The sequence below is a fragment of the Gallinula chloropus genome, assembly GCF_964237585.1.
Source record: "Gallinula chloropus genome assembly, chromosome: 29".
NCBI lineage: Eukaryota > Metazoa > Chordata > Aves > Gruiformes > Rallidae > Gallinula > Gallinula chloropus.
This window is the reverse complement of record NC_140114.1, coordinates 2,466,680-2,488,503: the sequence shown is the minus strand read 5'-3', so window position 1 is coordinate 2,488,503 and position 21,824 is coordinate 2,466,680. Positions and strand designations below refer to the sequence as shown.

At 60.2% G+C, this 21,824-nt stretch overlaps 1 protein-coding gene across 1 annotated transcript; it reads right to left on the bottom strand.

Annotated features, from left to right (window-relative positions):
- Nucleotides 1-455: 455 nt before the first annotated feature.
- On the bottom strand, nt 456-19,867 carry PI4KB (phosphatidylinositol 4-kinase beta; the record flags this gene model as incomplete). Its single annotated transcript, XM_084276820.1, is given in 13 exon segments — nt 456-1,979; nt 2,258-2,378; nt 2,633-2,765; nt 2,915-3,180; nt 3,268-3,391; nt 3,936-4,040; nt 4,371-4,480; nt 4,647-4,871; nt 5,460-5,687; nt 9,472-9,516; nt 16,221-17,196; nt 19,751-19,806; nt 19,808-19,867. Coding segments are annotated over 13 exon segments (2,631 nt in total). The 3' UTR covers nt 456-1,797.
- Nucleotides 19,868-21,824: the final 1,957 nt, after the last annotated feature.

Below are 21,824 nucleotides of genomic sequence, written 5' to 3'. Positions count from 1 at the left end.
GAAGGAAACAAAACAAAATTGCTTTGTAATCTCTTGGTTTTCAAGCACTTCAGTGCCTTTAGCGAGGTCTGGTCCGGGGCTGGGGGCAGCTCCCCTGGGGTGGTGATGATGCTACAGCAAAACTCCGGCACTGCGAGAGGCTCTCAGGTATCCTTTATTCTTGTAGTAATAATGCAATTAAACTTTTAGTGGTTTAACCCCTGCTGTGCCCTCTCTTGCTTCCGTGGCCCCACGCGTGTCCCAGGAGGGCTCCTGTGCCCTACCCCCCCCCCCCCAGCCCACCACCGCCACGGTGTTGGTCCTGCCCCAGAATAGGGGTGGAAGGGGCTGAGTGCACCCCTACCCCCCCAAAACCCCCTCCCTGGCTCCTACAGAGGCGTTGCAGCGGCTCTGAGGCCCCCCCCCCCCCCCCCCCCCCCAACTGCAAAGCTGGGGGGGGGGGGGGGGGGGGGGGCGGGACACAGGCCGTGGCTGCAGCCTGTGACTGTGGTTTTAGCCTCCCCCTCTGTCCCTGATTAACACCCCCCCACCCCAAGTGGCTCCTGGCCACTGGCAACCGCCTTTTTAAAATAGAATTTTTGCTTTTAATGCTAAATAATCAAGGTGACAAATAATTAGTGCTGAACAGAGGGAACGAGGGCACTGGGGGGGGCCACGGGCCGGCACAGGTGGCACCACCGGGAGCTGCAGCCACAGGGGGGACGACAAGGGAGGGGACACGGTGCTGCTGGTGGGGCATCGCCATCTGACCAGCAGGACGGGCTGGGATGGGGGTCACTGCACCTAAAGCAAGGGGTGGGGGGCTGGAGTGGGGGGGGGGGATCCCCTGCAGCCCAGGAACCCATTGGGTCAAAACTGCCGCACTGCTCCCCCACCCTCCACAGCCCCATCAGCCCCAGGAGGGGAAGGAAGGGGAGCAGGGCGGGGGGGGGCGGTTTGGGGCACCCCAGGAAGGCACCAGGCCCCTTCCTGCCCCACTGGAGGGGAGCTGCTCCCCCCCCTGCCCTCCCCCCCCGCAGCGCAGCTGGGCCTCCCCACCTGAGCATCCAGGCAAGGAAAAGGAACCAGGAGTTAGCAGAGGGGGGGTTGTCACAGTCCCAAATTCCTGGAACAGCATCAGGAAACAGCCAACCAAAAAATCATGGGTGCTGGAAGGGGGCAGGAGGCAGCACTGGGACCCGGGGGGGGCACCCACCGCACTGAACCAGCTGTGGGTGCTGCAGGACGGTGCCGGAGCTGAGACCGGCGCTGGGGGGGCCAAGAGGGTGGGAGGATGGGGGGTGGGGGGGGGTGAGGGGAGCTGAGGTGGCGTCGGGGAACATGCAGGGACGGGGCTGTCGGCGTCACCTCCGCTGCTGTCAAGTGGTGCCAGCAGAAGGCTCAAGTTGTATGGAGGGGCCAGGCCCGACCCCCCCCCCCCCAGGTCCTCAACGTTTCACGAGCCTGTGGGACAGTTCACAGGCCACCAACGGGCGTAATACTGATGGGACGCCGAGGCGGCAGCGCTGGGGTTGGGGTGGGGGCACTGCCCTGTCCTGAGGCCCTGTGCTGGCTTCCACCAGCCCCACGGTCACCACACGAGCCGCTCGGCCTTCACCAGCAGAGGAGGGGAGTGGGGGTTGTTCCTGCTGCCATGGTTTGGGGTCCGATTTGTTGAGGAGTCTCAACAGAAGAGCCGCCCCGGAGCGGCTGTGGCTCTACTGCCTTTCACTGCAGGAGACCTGAGCCCTCAGCCCCCCCAGGGACAAAGCTCAGGCCTGGGCCGGGCTGGGAGCCGGTGCTGGAGCCCGGCAGCCGTCACATGATGCCGTTGGTGAGGTACTGGAAGCCGTCGTAGAGCTTGGTGGTGATGGAGCGCATGCTGCCGTCCACCATCTGCTCGATGAGCAGCTGCAGCTGCTCCTCCGTCATGTTCATGTGGAAACGCTCCTTCAGGTTGCGGATGGTGGAGGAGCCGTGGAAACAGGGGAGCTGCGACCCTGGGGTGAGGAGGCACAGGTTTTGGCATGGGGAGGGGGGGGGTGAAATGAGCCCACTGCCACAGCCAGCTGGCTGCGGGGCACCCCTCGGCTTCCCGGGTTCCAGTGTCCCCCCCCCACCCTCCTTCCCTGGTCAGGGAGGTCCTGGTTGTTCCAGCTGGAGCCTCTCCTGCTCCAAGACTTCTCCAGGTGCTCCCCAAGCCCCACTTCCAGGTGATGCTCTGTGCAGCCCAGCCCCACCCATGGCACCCTGGGTGCCCCCCAGCTCCCCCTCTCACCTTGCTGCATGATCTCCACGATCTGCACCACTTTATCCATGTGCTTCCGGGCAGCGATGAGCCCCTGCAGCATCAGCATCTTGTAGTAGTTGAACATGTCCCCGTCCAGCCCACCCATCACCTGGAAGGGAGAAGGGAGAGGCCGTGTGGGTGGAGGGAAGCGGGTGGCGCAGCCTTGGGGCTGCGCAGAGGGACTGTCACCAGAAGGGGCACGGGGGCATTTTTAGGGCATTTCCTTTCTCTGAGCGACCCCACAGGACAAAGCTCCAGCTCCCAGCTCATGAGCAGCACCGGGGGCGGCTGCAGAGGGACCAAGAACCGCCCCAGGGACCACCCTGGCTGAGCCACTGATGCTGCACGACCCTGGTCACTCACATCCACAAACTCAGTGGTGAGTTTGAAGGCTGATGTCTCAAAGCCAAGATTCCTGGGGGAGCTGGAGAGGATGAACCCGAAGTCGATGTGGATGATGTGTCCATCTGCATCCAGCAGGATGTTGCCGTTGTGCCTGAGGGGAGGGAAACAGCCTGTTCAGCTCCACAGGCGCCTATGTGGCCCCAGCAGCAGAACACTCAGCTCCCAGGATTCCCCAGCTGTCTGGGGACAAAATGCTGAATCCCAGGAGGAGACAAGGCTATGGGGGGGGTGGACACCCACCTGTCCTTGACCTGCAGGAGGTAGCACACCAGGCAGTAGCCAGCACAGCTCTGCACAAAGTTCCTCTGGGCTGTGAGGAAGGACTCGGTGTTGTAGTTGCCATGTTCCTGCAGGAAATAATCCAGCAGTGACAGCAGGGATTGCTTCTTGATCTGGTGGATGGACACAGCGTTCACCACCGGCTCGATCATGCCGCTGTCGGCAGAGATGACGAGGATTTTGTATGGCTTGATCCAGAGTGGGACACGTTCCTGCTCCCAGATGGACTGTGGGGAGAGCAGGAAGATCCCTCAGGGCTCTGGGGGGGGCTGCAGGAACCCGTGGTCCCATGGGCAGCCCCTCAGCCCTCTCACCTGCAGCTGCTTGAGCACCTGGAAGGCCAGCAGCTCCTGCCTGAGGTCGTCCCCACACTTGACGATGACGGAGAGGAGGCGCCAGGAGGGCAGGTGGCCGTAGGGGGACCCTTCCCGGATCCTCCTGCAGGGATGGGAGCAGCAAGTCAGGTGGGGGGGCTCTGGCTGGTTGTGGGGGCAAGGAAGAGCCCCTGGAAATGCTGCTCTGCCTAATGGGGTGGGGGCAGAAGGAACTCCCAGGACCACAAGAACCACACAGCGAGGTCTCACCAAACCACGGGGTGAATCCCACCCAAGCCACAGGTCTCTGAGCGTGGCAGATGGGCTGTGACTCCCCTGGAGCCCCCAGCCCCACCGTATGCACAGCAGGGACAAGACCACCCCAAATTCAGAGCCCAGGGGCCTCTGCTCGAGGAGAAACCTGGGGGGTTGGAGGTCCAACTCGGAGCAGGAACACACCGTGTTTATTCAGGGACAGGCTGGACTCTTCTGCCATGAGGGTGGCTTAGGAATACCTGGCAAAGCCCCTCAAAGCCTCACAACCTGCAGTGGGTCCCCCCACCCCAGGGACGGGCAGCACCTGGGGTCAAGGCCACATTATTCACTGCACAAGCAGCAGAGTGACTTCCTTGGGCTCCCAGGATGTCCCAAGCCCCTTCCAGCCCTACCTGACTTTCTCCTGCCAGGGCTCCTTCAGGGCGACAGCGGATGGGTCCTCGGGGTCCCTCTTGAAGGAGGTGGGGGTGTGAGCCAGCTGCTCCGAGAGCCGCCGCCTGCGAGATGGAGCCGTTAGGCAGCAGAACCCATCATTGGGGGTGCAAAGTGGTGTCACCACCCCCCCCCCCAGCACCTCTTCTATCCACAGACCTCATGGATTCACCCCCAAGCCTCAGGTCAGGGCTCTGCTGGTGGTTGGACCAGCCCAGAGCACCCTGAACATGACTCTACTTGGGGCTCCCTCGTGCTTCCAGGCCCAGGGTTTGTGCAGCCACCCCCTGTACCTGGGCAGGTGGGTGTTTCTCTGGGAATCCAGCAGAGGAATTTCACCTCTTGCCCTTTTTACAGCTGAACTCACCCCCCCAAAAAACCCTGACCAGCCTCACCTGATATCTCCAGCGGCGATGAACACGGGCTCCCGGCTCTCCTGGCTGGTGATGCTGTCCACAGAGAACTGGGAGATGTTGTCACAGCTGTTGGTGTGAATCTCTGGCAGCTGGGAAGAGAAAAAGCACAAGAGGTGGGACGTGGTGGCCACCAAAAACACAATCCCCACCCTCCTGGGACGGAACATCTGCCTGCCAGCGCCTTCGCATCCCGCCCCGCGGCCGCGCCGGATCCCGGCAACACCGGGCAGGGCAACACACCAGCCCCGGGCTCACCTCTGCCTGCAGCTCGATGTCATCCACAGACCAGGCCTCGTCGTCGTTGTCGTAGTTGGGGACGGTGGTGAAGCTGCCGGTGCGCTGCTCGTGCGTGATGCCGCACTCGGGGAGGTTCTCGGCCGAGCGCGTGCTGCGGATGCGGTTCTCGGGGATGCGAGCGGGCACGTTGGCCGTGTCGAAATTGTCACACTCAAGAACCTCAACGTAGATTAAATAGGGAGCCTGAGGGGGGGAAAGACAGGGTGTTAGCAAAGGCACAAGGGTTAGGGTTAGGCAAGGCACAGGCACCGGGTTCTGCCTCCTGCTCGCTCTTTTCGGGGGGCTTTTGGGTAGGTGGGGAACTGCCCCAGCGCAGGGTTGGACACTGAGACCCCCAGGTCTGAGGGGATGGTTGCTCTCAGGGTAGGACCTTCCCCACCCAGCTCCCTGCACCATCTCTCTGCACCATCTCTCTGCCCATCGCTCCCAGCCCTGGGGTGATGCCCTGAGCACACCCAGGAAACCATTCCCAGAGGGGAGCAGTGCTGAGGATGGAACAACCCCCTCCCCTCTCTCTCTCTCCAGGCAAGGCTCCTCTCTGGCTGCTCATACCTTGTCCTTGGAGTTGAGGTCTGAGGGGATGGTTACTCTCAGGGTAGGACCTTCCCCACCCAGCTCCCTACACCATCTCTCTGCCCATCGCTCCCAGCCCTGGGGTGATGCCCTGAGCACACCCAGGAAACCATTCCCAGTGGGGAGCAGTGCTGACGATGGAACAACCCCCTCCCCAATCTCTCTCTCCAGGCAAGGCTGCTCTCTGGCTGCTCATACCTTGTCCTTGGAGTTGAGGACGACCGCCTGGGTGTGGGGCACCCGCACGACGTGGTGGTCGAAGCCGGCGGTGGGGAGCCAGGCGCGCGCCGGCAGCTTGTGGTTCAGCAGCGACAGCTCCGAAATGAGCCGCTGGGTCTTCTGCTCCTTGGTGGGCAGGGTGGCCAGGCGCTTCCCGATGGCGATCAGGGACTTGATGAACTCCCTCTCCGGGGCGAGTCTGACAGGCTGAAGAGGTTTGGGGGAAGGAGGGTGGGAGGGGGGAGGGGAAGTGTTACCCAGGCAGCAGGTTGATGAGGCGCCAGCACCGGGAAGAACTCCAGACAGAGCGGCTCTTCCCATCCCACCCTCTTCCCTGCTCTTGGATGATGCTCCCAGGATCAGAGAGCCAGGCTCATCATCCAGGACCGGAGCAGGATCAAGGCACTTCTTTTCCTCCCCACTGTGCTGGCCAGAAATTCTCCTCCCCGACACCCCAGAGCCGACATTCCCCCAGATCCCCCAGATCCCCGGGGCTGCAGCCAGCAAAGGGAGCGTGGATCCACCCCAGCTCCATGCTGGGATGGTTTTCTCTCATATCTTCACCCCAAAGCCTTGATCATGGCTCAATTCCATCATTCTGCAAAGATCAAACTGTGATTCAGGAAGCCCCCACCCTGGCCCCATGAGCACCCCGCAGCCCAGGGCTGAAGCTGAGCTCCCCACTCAGCCTCTGCTCAGCTTTTCAATCAGGACACACGACCGGGGCTGATTTTTGCCAGGGAAGATGCAAAATTAAACTTGCAGAGTGCTCAGTGCACGGGCATGCTGGAAAGGCACATGCAACAAGCTATGGAGCGTGAGGAAAAGACAGCAAAGGAAAAATGCTGGAGAGCTGGGAATGGCCACACAGCAAAACAAAGGGATGGCAAGAAGAGGAGAGGGATCCGTCCGATGGGGCCCGTTCGGGAAGGGGCAGGTGGGAAATCCTTGGTATCTGTAGTCCACGTCCAAAAATCCTCCCAAAAAGCCTTCCCCTCCTCTCCCCCTCCCTGCTCTGCTGCCCAGCTCCCTGGTGAGCGTGGCCAGGGCGTCCTGAGGCAGAGGAAGGGTCTGTGCAGCCCCCAGAGCTGGGGGCATCCCTCCCAGCTCCCAGGAAGAGCAAAACATTCCAACCCCTGTGCCAGCCGATGCTCCGTCCTGGGGCTGGGAAGTGCCTGGTTCCAGCTGGACCCTGCTCTGCCCAGCTCCTGCCAGCCAGAGCCCCAACCCTTCCTCGGCCTCAGGGCCACTTCCCTGGCCTGCAAGCAGCCCCAGAGCATTCAGAGATGCTCAGCTCCTTCCAACACCTCTGCCCTGCTGGCTGAGCGTCCCGGCTCCTCCAAGCGCCTCGTGCACCCTGGTCGGTGCAGGGTCGGGGTTGGGAGTGTAGTGGATCCCGTCTCCCAAACTGCCCTGTACCCTCACCGAGGTCTCTACAGGAATAACTGAACCTCAGAGGTGCTGGGTGGGGATGTGGGGTTGTGCCCAGGCCAGAAGGTGCCCGGTGCAGGAGCAGAGTCCCTGGTTCAGACCCCCATCCTCTCACACGAGCCCCTTCCTCTCCAGGGATCCCAAACCACCTCCCGAGGCACCTTTCCCATTCCACAGGGAGCAGAGCGGAGCTGTGCCAGCCCCAGGAGCACCCTGATGCCTCTGTGACCCGTTCTGTACCTCTGCTGTTTGTGCTGGGGTTGAAAACCTTCAGGTCTCAGCTCCTCCTGACACAACCACGGTGCTGGGAAACGTCCTCCCTGTCCCATCCCTCTCCAGAGAGGCACCTCGCCCAGCGCCACGCTGGGTGCTGATGCTATGGGGGCACTGGGACAGGGAAGGTTTGCAGCCTGTTATGGAGAAGCAGCTCTGGCAAATGGCAGCAGCTGAAGCAGGGCTGTCCCTGGCCCCAGCCAGCACAGGAAACGCCGGCTCCGGCGCCACAGGACGCCATCACGCCGAAGCTCCGTCGCAGAGAGCGGCTGCCGCCCCAGCTCATCCACAGCAGGGTCCTGGAGGCAGAGGGAGCAGGATGGGACACTCTTCCCTCACCCAACCACCCCAAGGATCCTCCTGCTGCTCAGAACAAACACAAACACTGACTCTCTGCTGCTGACTTTCTCGAGCGAAACCCGTCGCTGGCAGCGCTCTGCAAACCTGATCCCTGATCCCAAACTTGGCAGGGCTGGAGGTTGGGGATGCTCCAGCAGCATCCTTCTCCCTGTGCAGGTCCAAGGTGCTTCCAGGAGCGGGCAGGGATGATAACAGATCTGCTCCTGGTCCAGGTTGTGAGTGAGGAGTCAGCTTCAGAGGGAGACCCAGCGTCAGGCGACGGCTTCGGAGCGGCGCTGGAGGTGTCACGATGGACCTCCAGCTGGTCCAGCTCTGTGCAGCCACCACGCTCCAGGTGAGGGGTGAAGCCTCTCAGAGCCTGGTGGGTTCATCTGGGATCCTCCCTGGCTCAGCTGCCAGCGTGTCCCCTGCTGCTGTCCCTCCCTGAGATCCCCCTGCCCCAGCTCAAACCACCCCTCTCCATCCTCTCCCAGCTTTACGCAGCGCAACCACGGCCACTCGCTCCAAGGGAGCAAGACCCACCTGATCTACTCAGCGTTGGAAACTACTCAGGGGTGCAGAGCAGAGCTGTGAGCTGCCCCACGAGCCCCAGCTCCTGCAACACCCACCCAGGCTGCAGGGCTCCTGCCCTGGGCACTCGCCCAGCCCCGGCGGCACGGTGGAGGTGGATGAGATGATGGCAACAACCACGGCCGGAGCACCGCGAGGACGCGTCTGTGATGCCCTGGGACTGGGAAGCTCTACCAGCACCAACCCCCAAAAGCCACAGGAGGAGGGACAGCGCTGCTTTGCTTGGCTGGCAGGAGCAGGGAGGGGGGAATAAAGGACTTAGTGAGATGTGGGTGGTAAATTGGGGCTCAGAGCCCAGCACCCCACCTCCCCACCCAAGCACCAGCACCCACAGCTGCCTGAGCATCCTGCCTCCCTGCACCTCTTCAGAACAGGGGAGTCAGAGACTTATAAAAACCAAAAGGAGGGGGTTTGGGGGTGAAACCTCACACCCTGTGTCTGTAAGTGACCTCAGCAACCCTGTGCACCAGGCTTGAAGTGTTCCCTCAGAAGGCACAGGAGGACGAGAGCTGGAAGCACATCCAGACTCTCCTCCAGAAGGCTGGAGCTCTCCATACAAACCCCATCCCAGAGGAGAGGGGCTACACAGGGCACTCCTGCCCGGCCAAGGGGTTTTGATCATGGACTACATATCAATGTGAGGAAGCCCCTGGGAATCCCCAGCTGGGAAACACACCCACCGGCAGGAAAATGCTACTCAGGAGGGAAAATAACTCACAGAAAAGGCTCATTTTGAAAGGAAAAGGCTCTGTCAGGGAAAGGCTGGGTTCTGATCAACAGCCCAGAGTGTAACACACAGAAGGGGGGGGTGGGGATAATGATTCGTGGAAAAAAATAAAGCAAATTAAATCCTGTCTGGCAAAGAACTCGAAGTGAAACTCAAGGAAACAGCATTTCCTCTTCCATCTGCAGCCGCCGCCACGCAAAGGCCAGCGGCTGGGCAGCATCAGCCACCTCCCTCCCCTGCCTCCACCGGTCCAAGGCAGCACCAGGGCTTCTCTACCCCTCCTGCCTCTTTTTTGGGGGGGTTAAAATGGGCTCATAAGGCCCCCCCAAGCCCCTCAGGGCTTTAGTTTAGCCACACCAGTGCAAATTAATTTGCCCAGCGCTCTGTTTCCCTTCCAGGTGCCACCGGCACCGCCACCACCCCAGCTGCTGCGGCACCAGCGCGGTGCCGGCGGCGGAGCAGGGGGGATGCTGGCTGTGCCCTCGCCGGGGGGGCTCAAAGCAGTGTGGATGGACGTTGTGGGGGTGGCAGGGGAGGGGGCTGGGGTTTGGTGTGTTGGTGGCAGAGAGGAAATGCTGCTGTGGCAGGGCAGGCAGGCAGCCCGGGCGCGGGGAGGAACGGGCCACTTACGGGACACAGTGACTTATCGAGACTTTCCGTGCTCGAGGAGAGCTCCTGGGAAACGGAGGAGAGGGGAGGAGGGAGGGGAGGAGGGGGGGTGTTGGCAGTTTTTGGGGTGGTGTTTGTTTGAAAGGAGAGAGAGGAAGGAGGGAGAGGGGGAGAAAAAGCAAGAGTTTAGCTCCAGGTTCACAAGGATCACGTCTCAGCCCGTTGTTTCCTCCCCCCCTCCTCCTCTGCCCCATCGTAATCGGGTCTCTGGGAGTGGAAGAAGCACCTCAACCAGCACGTGATGCTTCTCCCAGGGTAACGTGATGCTTCTCCCAGGGTAATGCAATCACATCATCACCGAGCTCAGCCAGAGGCTCCTCCAAGCCAAAGAGGGAGCAGGGCTCCCAGCTGATCCTAAATGCCAAGTGTCCCCCCCCCTAGATCTTGCCCATTTACATCCTTTGTAACATTCTTTCAGCCTGGGAGGGGAAACTGAGGTTTCAGCCCCAACTTTCTTGCCTGGAAGCAGCTGCAGAGACAGGAGCTGCAGCCCCAGAGCCACCCTGGGCACCCACCCTCATGGTGAGTCCCATCCCTGTCCCAACAGACCCCGGCTGCCGCCTTGCTGCCCCCTGAGCCCACACAGCCCTCTCCTCATGCCAGAGAGACAAAACAGGGCTCTGCACCCCGAGACCAGCATGCCACCAGCTTTAAAATCCACATCCCAAACAGAGCCAACCAGCTCTGGGTTTAGTATGTTAATCAGAGGGACACACTAATTGCAGGAGGCTTCACCTCACCGTGAGGAGTAACAGGGTTTGAGTCAATCGCTTCTGCATGACACATGGAGCCCAACAGCGCTGAGACCCCTCCAGGCTCCCCAAGCAAAGCTAAACCCCCCCCAGGGGCCTGTTGCTCACCCTCCTCCCGGGCAACACGCTCATTCCTGGGTCCTGAATCAGGAGTTTGGGCTGCTGGTGTTGTGAATAAAAGCACATTGGTGTGAACCACACCGGGCGAGCGCTGGGCGACCCTATCCCAGCTCCCCAGCTCCACCTGTAGAGCTTCAGCCCTCCCAATGACAACCCTCAGCTGAACCAGGCAGCTTCCAGCTCACAGGAGCCCTGAACCCACCCAAGGTGTCTGTGTCCACAGGGATTGATGATCTCCAGCGGTCGCCTGTGCCGGGATTCTGCCGGTTCCTCCCGGCCACGGCGCATCGTTCAGCTGCCAAACGCGGGCGCGGGGAGCTGGCACGCTGCCGCCGTGCCGGCACGGCGCTGATGCAACACGGCTTTGCATCACCAGGCAGAAAATGAGTCAGAGCTGGGGTGGGGGGTGAGTTCCTCAGCGCTGGCTCTGCCATGAAGCTGCTCCCAAGAGGGAGCCCGGCCGGGCTCCGGGCAGCTCCAGGATCCGCTGCGGCTCAAGGCGCCCGCTCGCCAGGTGTGACAAACCCTGTTCACAGCGTGAGGCCTGGATCCAGAGAACATGGGTAACGAACTCAGGGGGGGAAATTAAGCACCTCTTATCTTTCTGCTCAGCGTCTCACCCTCCAGCACCATCTCAGCAGCATCGGACGCCTTCAGAGCCGGTTCCTCCCCACCTGCCTGCGCTTCCAGACACGTCATTCCACTGGTGGCTCCGCTCCCCGGTGCTGTAGGATGAGGAGCCGCAGGGGCAGGTAAAGCTGGGGCAGAGCCTGGCTTAAACCCCCCTGCTTCACCCAAAGGGCAAGGCTGGGGAAGGGCCCACGCAGCCCTCCAGGAGCTGCAAGGGGCACAACCAGTTGGGCAGAGCGTCACGAGACTCGGCACGTTGCCGGCTTCTCTCCTGCAGCATTTGGTGGAGGCTTCAGGAAGGTCCTGCCAGGGATGACACAAGGCTGCCTTCCCTGAGAAGCCAGGCTGGAAGGAGCTGGGAAGTGACCCCGTTGGAAGGGTGTGAGTGACTCAACTCCTCTCCTGTACAGACCCAACCTATGGATGAGCCGTTTGCCGAGCGCTGGCGACTTTCCAGATCTGCCACTCAGGAGACAAGCAGCCTGGAATGTTCAACACCCTGGTCTCAGCCAAAACATGGGTGCAAAGAGGTGCTTACATTCAGTCAAGGCCATCACCCTCCCGTGCTCTGCTCTGTGATGGGGCACCACCTCCACAGGGTTCACTTCTGGGTTCTGAGCCTTCCTTAAGACACAGGATCATCCAGCACACGTTTCCACACACCAACACCTTGGTCCCTCTTTGTGCAGGGCTGGGCAGCCAGCTCAGCACACCCTGGCCCCAAGGCTGCTTTGGCTCCCACACATCCCTCCCTGAAGGGCTTTCCTGCCCAGCCCACGACCCAAACAGGCAGTGGGGATGCTGGTGGTTCAGACCTTACAAGGTGACTGGGAACCAAGAGGCTCTGGAGAGGCAAACGCCTCACCAACCCCACGCGTGTTACAGGGAGATGCCGAGGACACATCAGAGCAGGGTGCCTGGAGGAGTCAGAGCTGGCAGCCTGTGTGACTGCTGTCACCCTGGACAAGAGGAATCCCATCCAGCACCACAGGGATGGTGCAGAAAAGACACGAAGCCTCTGACTCAGACCCATCCGTGGGACCGCGGCGCACCCTTTGCCACGACGGCATCGAAAGTGATTCTCTTATCACGGCGGGGAAACAAGCTCTACCAGAACAAGCACCTTTGAGGTGCTGCTGAAGGTGGAATTCCAGAGGGAAAAGGCCAAGGACGCTGCTCTGTGTGCTGGCAGAGGCAGGGCAGCGCTCGGGCTGAGCAGCGGAAGAGGAGTGGGGCAGCTCTGGCATCCAGAAGCCGCCGGCGAGCGCTGAAACGCCGACGTAAACAGCTCTGCACCAGGCAGCTCTGCACCAGGCAGCTCTGCACCAGGCAGCTCTGCACCTCACCCCTCACTGCTGCTTCTCAAGAAAACACTGGTAAATAAATAAAGACCCCACACCATGGGCAGTGCTCCCACCTACCCACCCACCCCACAGCCCGAGGTACACGGTACGGCGCTGGCGTTCCTGCCCTTTCCAGCACTCCCTTCCCAGCAGCCAGCCCAGCTTCTTAACTGATTATTCAATTAGCAGTTTTCTTTCTAATTAATTTTTTTTTTCCACTTGACTAGAGGAACCAGTTCAGCCAAACGTTTCTGTTCACACAGAGTCAGCTCTGCTCTCCCCAGCCCGGCGCTGAGCTGGGGCTCACAGCTAAAACCAGCCAGCCCCACTTAAAAATAGCCAGTTTCAGTCCTGACAGTCAAAAAATATAAGGAGAAAAGTTGTTTCCTCCTGCCTGTTCTGTATGTTTTGAACCTTGGCCTTCCTGAAGCGATGGGAGATGAACCACCCCTCCCCAGGCAGGCAGGGAGATTTGCTCTTCCCCGTTGCGAGGCTTTGGGAGTGGGAACGCTGGTGGGAGGCAGAGTGGGGCACAGGGAGCATCCCCCAGTTTCATCCCCCTGCACGTTTCAGCTCTGAAGATCAACACATCCACCCCAAAAACCTCAACCAGGATCTCCAGCACAGCCAGCACCGCACCCTGCCACGCTGGCAGGGAGGCCAGGGTCAGATCCTGGAGCATGGGAGATAAGGGGCTGAGGACCAGTGACCGGTGCAAGTCCCAGCCTGCCCGACAGGAACACTGGGGGAGCCAAACAGCTCCCAACCAGCCTCAGCTTTTAGCTCAGCTTCCCCTCTGAGAAGCGTTTTCCAACAGCACCAGCTCGCTCATCCCCGGAGACGCCGCTTCGGTCAAGCCCTGGCACGGGGAGCACAGAGCCTGGGGGTGGCCTGGGCCATCCCTGGAGAGCTGGGGGACAGGAGAGCAGGAATCAGGGAGCGTTTGGGGTGCTGCTGCCCCTGTGCTGTGCCTGCTGGGGAGGAACCCAGGCCAAGATGTTTGCATGCTGCAAAGGCAGCACAACCTGTCTGTGCCACACACACACCCCCCCGGCGCAGCCGCTGGCGGGAGCTTGCTGCACCTTCATGGCAGATCTGGCTGGGTTTAGAGAGGCATCACCAAAAACCAACCACCCCAGAGGAGGTTTAACACTGAAACAGGCTGAAAAAGGAGTAAAGCAGCCCTGTGACATGGTGCTGGGACAGCAACCTGGTCCCACAGCACAGGGATCCCAACCACAGCCCCACATCTTCGCCCATCCCAGCAGGCAAAGGCACCCAACCAGTCTCAGGCCACCTCCTGCCATCAGACAGGTATCAGTGCTCCCCAGGGGTTCCAGCACCAGCATTGGGTTACAGCAAGTCCCTCCCCTCCTGGTCTCAAGTTGCTCAGGTGGAAACTTCGATGTGGAGCAGCAGGGGCACATTTAATCCACCCTTTGTAAGTGGATCTGAGGGCCTGGGCTCCACACAGCCCCCCTCCCTGGAAAGCAGGGCTGGAGGAAGGCTGCACCCATCCACCTCCAACCTGAGGGCTGCAGGAGTTTTGAGCTTGTGGCTCTTCCCTTTCTGCATCAACAAAAGCCAAACCCATCCCATGAGAAGCATTATCATGGAGCAATGTCACAGGCACAACCAGCCCTGGAGATGAAACCTCTCCCCTGCCCTGGGTACGCAGCTCGATGGGGCAGCTGGAACACAAAAGACCTCAGAGGGAAGAATTATTCCCTAGAAACAGTGCCAGGGCTGCAGGGGAAAGGGCAGATTCCTCCCAGGGTGGCTGCTGGCCTGGCTCAGAGCCGTCCCCCGCCGCGCAGGCTGGTTGGGGCTTTTCTTAAGCAGCATTAATAGTGCTTTGGGGTCTGACTCAGCTAATCCAGGAACACGGGTGTCACAGGCCCTCACTGAGGACCAGCAGCCAAGGACAGAGGCACCTTTAAGAGCCTAGAAACAGGGAGGACCTGGCATGGTGCTTCAAGGAAGGTGTGGAGCAACGGGCAAAGGTCCAGAGGAGAGATAAAAGCCCAGAGGTCCAGAACAGGCGACCTAAGGGAGAGGGTAAATGAGGCCAAACTTCAGTGGGGTGAAGCTTTGGTGGGAGATGGGGACAAACCCAACCGAATTCCTTCAGTGGAGGGAGGGCTGCTGGGCAAACAGCCCAGCCAGCCCCATCCATTATTCACACTGAGCTTTGGTTTCCATCACTCGAGCAGCTGCAGCCAGCGCGAGCGGGACGGAGCTCGGTGTGTCCTGCTCTCCACCAGCAGCACACATGAAAGATTCATTCACCCACCAGCAAACACCCCAACCCTGTCTGGCAGCTGGGTTTTCACCAGAGAGCTGCAGGGAGCAGGACAGGATGGGGGTTTAACTCGAGAGCAGCCCCTGCTTCACCTCCACAACCTCCTTTAAACCTTCACCCAAAGGCCCTGCCCCGAGTCAGCAGCCAGGCAGGAGACCACGTGGTGATTCCCAGCCCAGCCCAGAGCTGAGGGAAGGGGGGGGAAATCTCAGGCAAGGCAGGAGAGCCAAAGCACACTGCACCCTGAGGAAATCAGTCACGAGATCCCAGTGTCTAGACGGAGCCGCGGGGCGTCCAAGGCCCCATCCGCACGAGGAGCTGCATGGAGCCTGGTTGCCCTGACCCCTGGCTGCCACAGCCCCTCTGGGACCAGACCTCTGGTCTCGTGGTTTTTGGGGCTGTTCCCGTGCCTGCAGAGGTGAACCACCTCCCCAGGGGAGTATCCCAACTTCTGGAGTCAGGGCAGAGCCTGTGCTCCTCTCTGATTTGGCCAGCACTGCAGCTGCCGGTGCCATCCTCCTCTCCTGCTCACATCAGCCTCAGCCCAGCCCTGTTTTCCTCCTGCTAAAGCCCCTCAGCCCTTAAAACAAAGCAGCAAAATAAAACCTGCCCGTTCCCAGCTCTCTTCACCCCACACCTTGCCAAGGATGCTGCTCATCCTCTTGCTCCACAGGCCTCATTCCTGCCCACACAGAATAACCCATGTTTAGGCTGGGAGAGCCCCTGGCTCCCCAGACCTGGAGTCTCCCCCCAGGCAACTCCGTGCCAGGAGCTTTTCTGCAGAGCCTGTGGGAGCCCTTTGGGTTTGGAAGATGTGCAACACACTCACATGCCCAAGATCACCTACTTCACTGTCTCTTGCTTTAGCACCCAACCCTGGGAGCGTCCCCTCTGCAGCCCAGCCCCTGCAGCAGGGAAAGCCTGGCTTCCCACCTCCCAGAGCTGCCAGGAACCCAAAGCAGAGCTCAGCACGGGGCAGCAGCCATGGGCAAACCCCACAGCAAACCCCACAGCTGCAGCTCTCAGCCCTACAGCCAGGAAGGGGTGAGTGTGTTTTGGCCAGGGCATGGTAGGGTGATGGGTTTATCTGCTCTCCTCCCACTCCCAGCCCTGGGGGTGTCCAGGGCCTTTTCAAACAGACCTGGGTGTTGCTAAATCTGAACAAGTCGAGACAAGGAGGAAATGAGATTCCCAACAGCCATCAGGTGGCTGCACATGGCAAAAAAAGGGGCTGAGTTGCCCAAACAGCGTGGGAATTCAGCAGCACAGCCCTCCTGGCCCAGCCCCTGCCTTACCTTGGAGCCATCACACGTCCTCCCACCCCCTCACACCAAGGAAACTCCCACTCTGGAGCCCCAGCACCCTTGAGCAGGACCCACCAGTGTGTGCCAGTTTGCCCAGAGATAAAGGGAACCAAACCTCTGATCATCTGCAGCAATTAGGGTGAGAACCCCAAAGCCCTTTGCAGTACAGGAGGAGCTGGGAGAGGGGAACACAGGGTCTTGAGGGGGGCATCCCTCCCCCTGCCCTGACAAGCTGGGCCCTGGAGCACCCAGACATTACCTCCTCCTCGCTCTCCACTTTGGGATTGCTGGCTGTGCGCTTCAGGTTGCTGCTCAGGCTGATGCTGACGGTGGCATCCGACTTGGACCTCTGGTGAGTCCGTTTGGAAGGAGACAGCCCCATGTCCGGCGCGGGGCTCAGCGACGGCAGCTCCCTCTTCTTGTGAGCCGGCTTCAGCTCATCGGAGAGGATGAGCTTGCGCAGCTTGGTCCCGCGGGAGTGTCGCTGAGTGGAGATGTGCATGTCCGAGGAGTAAGCGCCCAGCAGCAGGGCACACTGCAGGGAGAAGTTGATGCTCTGCCGGCAGCGGTGCACGATGTAGGGCTTGATGGCATCCCCCACGTCCTCGTCCATGTGGATGTACATGTTGAGCAGCTGCGGCAGGTAGAAGTCCACCTCCTCGTTCCTGAAGCAGAACAACCTGTTCCCGATGTAAGCCTGCACGCCGGGCTCCTTCGAGTTGTACAGGTATGAAATGGCCATGGAGATATCAAAGAGTTTGGACTCAAAGAGCCGGAGGAGCCAGGACTGCTTGGCAGAGTTGTTCTTCTGCCGTTTCCGGGCTGTTTTCACCGTGTTGGCCACGGTCTCCTCATCCTCCTCCTCCTGGATCTTGGAGGCCGTGCCAGGCGGATCGTCCAAGCACTTGATTTCACAGCCCTCCCCGAGGTCTCCGTTGGCCAAATCCCCCGCGCTCCCCGGGCCGTGCTCTGCCTCGCCGCCATCGGGGGGTCTCGTTAGGCTGTCGCAGGAGACGCCGCGCATCAGCTTCACCTTCTCCAGGACCTCTTCACAGGCTTTCTTTGCCACCTCGGGGTCGATGACCGCCAGCTCCCCGACACCTTCCCTGATGACGCTGAGGGATGTCCCCCCATTCCCCTGGGGCGCCGAGCAGGGCACCTGCTCCAAGCCTGTCCCAAGGGCTGGGTCTGCAGCAGAGTCTCCCATAGCAGTGGTGGGTCCGGGCGCTTCAAAGCTGAGAAGAGAACCAGACAAAAAGGAGTCAGGGACACAATCTGAGACCTTCTCCCAGCTGGGAGGTGGGAACAGAGGAACTCATGCTGGGGTACAGCTCAAGGGATACCCAGAGCCGAGCTGAGGTTTGGTGTGACCCGGTGCTTTGCCTAGAGAGGGAAGGCACCCCGTGGCTGGGCCAGCGCGACGCCGAGCGGGTCACCTTGGGTTTTAATGGCATCTCAGTGCCCCTTCCACTCAGACTTGAGAGAGAGCTGTAAGCATCTCTCAGCCATTACACTAAAATTTCACTGTTACCATGACGATAAAAACCCTGAGCCAGCCAAAACGAGCAGGAGAGGGGAAACAGCCCCAAACCCCAAGAGAGGGGAGACAGCCCCAAACCCTGGGGTGCTTTACACTCTGTGCCCCAGCAGCATCCTGCAGCACTCGGCACTGGAGGCTCAGTGGCTCTGCCTCTGGCTACAGAGAAGTTTATCCACCCTGCTCCTCATGTAACCTCCCTTTGGGATGGGGAGCAGCAAGGGAGCGTGGCACGATGATGGCAAAACCCCATGCCGGTGCCCGGCAGTGGGTGAGCAGAGAGCCAGAGCAGGTACCAAGGTCGTTCCAGAGAGGTCCCTGTTTTCCAGGTCCAGACCCCGATGCCCAGATTATCCATCCTGGCCAACGATTAGCACTTAATTCTGGTCTGAAACCAGGGATTGCCCACACTTCCCAGTTTCCCATCTGGATAAAAAGAGCAGCAGTGCCTCTCCAGGGATCACCAGCGAGGATAAAGACGAGCAGCGCCGAGTGGAATCGCCCTCTAAGAATAAAACAAGGCTCCAGCCAGCCAGCTCCACTGCTTCCCCTTACTGCTCACACGCTCCCACACGGCAGCTCGTGATCAGCAGGAGGGCAGGATGCCTTTTACAAGCGCTGTGAGCAGGTTGCCAGTTCCCTCCTGCTTTTCACATCCAGTGGATAAACCGACTGTCCTTGGGGAAGAAGCTGAGCGACCCCTCGGTCTGCTTGCCCGGAGAACCCCAACCTGCTTTGCCTGCAGAGGCTGTGAGCTATTTCCCCCCCTAATTTAAGGACCTTGGTCTATCTGTTTATGTTTATGAGCGATTACAGCTCCCAAGGCAGGAGGAAGAGGGGAAGAAGGAGGGAGGAAGCTCACAGTGTTTCTTCCTAAATATTCCAGGCGAGTGAAACCCAGGTCTGCGTGTCCAGATGCGAGCGGCACGTCCCGCAGCCGGGTTTCCTCCTCTTGTTTTCAAAGCACTTAAGCTCTAACTAGGGGCTTGGAAACAGTAAAAAAAAAAAAACCCAAAACAAAAACCCTGAGCAAAGTTCAGCAGCCCAAGCGCTGTGAATAGCATCTTTCACCCCGTCCGCACGGCAGCGGCACACAAGGTTTCCCTCTGTGCTCGCCGTGGCCCCGGGTACAAACCCGGCGTGCCTCAAATGCTTGTGGTCATCAGATCCCCAAGACCCTGTGAAGCTGGAGGAAGTTGTTTTCCCTTCCCAACCAGCCCAGCCTGGCCCCACCACAGCCCAGCTGATCTAATTGTTCAGTTAACACCACGCTGGCCTGAAGGGGATCCTTTGGAGCGACCCTGGTGAGGCGGGATGGGAAGAGGCACGGAGTGGAGACGAGCCCCAGGGCTCATCACACAGAGCTCTGCTCACACTGGCACTGCTGGGGTTCCCCAGGTGTTCCTATCATGACAACCAGGGGCACAAACTGATGAAAAAGAAAGAAAAGATTCAAAGAAAGAAGCACAGCTGCACAGCCACACGCCTGGGGGCAGAAACACCGCGGGTCTGGGTGTCTCAGTCACCCACAGGCAGCTTCCCCAGCCCTGCTGCGTTCATCCAATGCTGGGAAACACTCCAGACACCCCCTCGCTGGGGTGCAGGGGGAGGAAAAGCCCTTTAAACCTCCCTCCCTGCACCCACGGGGCAGCAGGAGGCTGGTGCAGCGTGAGGGACGTTAACCCTGCCCCGCCACCCCCGGGACAGGCCTGAGCTACTCACAGGAGGTGTCCCGAGGCCCCGCGGCGCAGCCGGCTGAGCCCCCAGCACAGGGATGAGCTCCCCGGTTCCCTCGAGCTCCCCGGTTCCCTCGGCACCGTCACCGGCTGGCCAGGCCTGGCAGGACCCCGTGTGCCAGAGCTGCACCACAGAGGAGCCAGCCAGCCAGAGCTGCCCACTGCAGAGTGGGTTAAACTGGGATTAGGAGCTGTGCCGGATAAATCCACCCCCGGGCTGGGGTTACCTCTGCAGCCACCACTGGCTCTCTAATCCACACGGTGCTTTTCTCCCTCTTTAGACCTGTACACTGGTTCTTTTATCATCATTATTTTGCTCCTCAGCTCCCCCCCAACACTCCCACAGCCACCCTGTCCGGTGACATCCTGGCACTGGGGCTGTTTGGAGCCTGACAAGGACATGTTTCCACCCCCAGTGCTCCCTAAAAGCTGGGTTGAGGGAGCTTGCTCCCCACCTCCTGCCCCTCTCCATGACTCACATCACCGCTGTGAGCCGTGTCACAGCGCAGGACGTACCTCTCCAGGCTCAGCATAACACCCCTACTCCAAACCTCTGGGCTGGGCAAGGATAAGAACCCCACAGTGAAGCAATCCAGCCTGGAAAACAGGCTGAGCCGAGTTCACGCGGCTCATCCTCCACCCACAGCCCTAACGGGCCAAGTTTCTCCCTGGTGAAACGGCCCCCAAGCCAGTGATTAAACCCCAAAAGAAAGGGCAGCCCCAACCAGCACCGAAACCACCCATGAGGCAGCCGTGTGTGGGTGCAGATTGGAGAGCACAGGCCCTTTGGGAAGGGACAAAAGCAGAGGGAGATCCACAGGAACAGAGCTCTGGCTTTACAGGAGGGAAAAAAAAGAGGCAAATCTCACTCCTGCCTGCCTTGAATAAGAAATATCAGCCCTGGCAGCCAACCAGGGGGACGGGATGAAGCCTCACTGAGACATCTGGTCTCTATTAGGCTGTGTTACTTTTTGTTTTGCTCAGCACTGATGGGCTTCGACATCTTGCTGGGCCTTCAGGAGGGCCTGGAGCTGGGACGGGGCAGAACACGCTGCTGCAGCGCTGGAGGCTGAGGAGGATGAGCTGTCAGTGCTCCTCACCCTGCTTTGGGGAGAACCCCGGCTCTAGGGAGAGCCCCTACTCTGGGGAAAACACCCCCAAAGTGACAGATTTGGCCCAGCCTGTGCACCCAAAGCAGCCATGAACTGGGCATGGTGTAGGTGGAGTGACAACTCGCCCCTGAGTTGGGGACAGAACTAAAGTCAGGTCACAAGGAACGTGGGAGGAGAGTGACAAGCTACACACGGTGCTACGGACGCTGCCGGCGCTGCCCGACCTCCTGGCTGCTCAAGGGAGATGCCACTGACATCGGGCTCTGCTTCATTTGAGCTGTGGCAGCTCTCCTAGGAAGCTGTTCCACCTCCCCGGGCTGCAGAGGGGACTGAGGGGCAGGGAAGAGGGAAAGCTGCAGCCTGCCAGCCCCAGAGCTGCTTCCTTCATTCCTTCCTCCTCCGCAAAGGCTGGAGCCCCCAGGGAGGAGCTGAATCCAGAGATTTCCTTATAAATGAACTTCCCCCTTTAAATCTCTCCCACCTTGGAGAGATGCAAAGTGCCCCAGCCCTTTGGAGAAGGTTTCCTGTGCTGCAACAGGCGTGGATTCGGTGAGGGAGCCCTTGGGGAAGCCCCTGCACACATACCACAGCGGCCGCTCATCCCCACACGTTGTGTGTTACTCACACACACACACACACACACCCCCCCCAACCTCTCATCCTCTTCCCTGGCACCTCCCCACCCCCACAAGTGTTAATTATGATCCCTGAGTGAGGACAAACCCTCCCAACCCCTGCACCCTGTTCCCAGCGCTGGGAACCCTGAAGCCAGCGGCGCCGGCGCAGCCGCCCTGGGAAGCTGCCTCCTCCCAGTGATCACAAGGCCCTTTATGCCTGAACGTTCCCACACTGGGAATTCTCTATTCCAAGTCCCTGTCGTTGCCCACAGTCCTGCCTGAGCCGTTCTCTATCGCGTGACTCGCGGCAGGAGACTTCAAATGGGAGGAAAGGCAGGAGCCCCCATGGCCAGCTCGGACTCTGAGAGCAGCTCCAGACCCTGAACAGCCTGACAACAAACCAGCTGTGATTTAAGGAACACACAACCCCAGCACGGACCAAAACCCCATTCAGGCTGCCCAGCAAGAACCCAGAGACCATTATCCCCACCGAGCAGAGACCAGGGGTTAAACCCCGGGCCTGGCTCTGCAGGAACAGACCCCTCAGCACTCTGGGCTTCCAACACAGCCAACAGCTGGTGAGAACCCCGGCTCTAGGGAGAGCCCCTACTCTGGGGAGAGCCACCCCAAAGTGACAGATCTGGCCCAGCCTGTGCACCCAAACCAGCCATGAACTGGGTGAGTCCCCAGGGGCAGCTGAAACACCTCTGCTCACCCAGCCAGCGCAGGGCGAAGGACCTGGGAACCAGCACTGCCACACCAACCCGTTCCCATCCCCACACTGCTCCTCACAGCTCCACCGTGGGTTAAAGAGCAGCAGGGGACAGGCAAGAGAGTGACTAAATATCGTCAGTATTCATC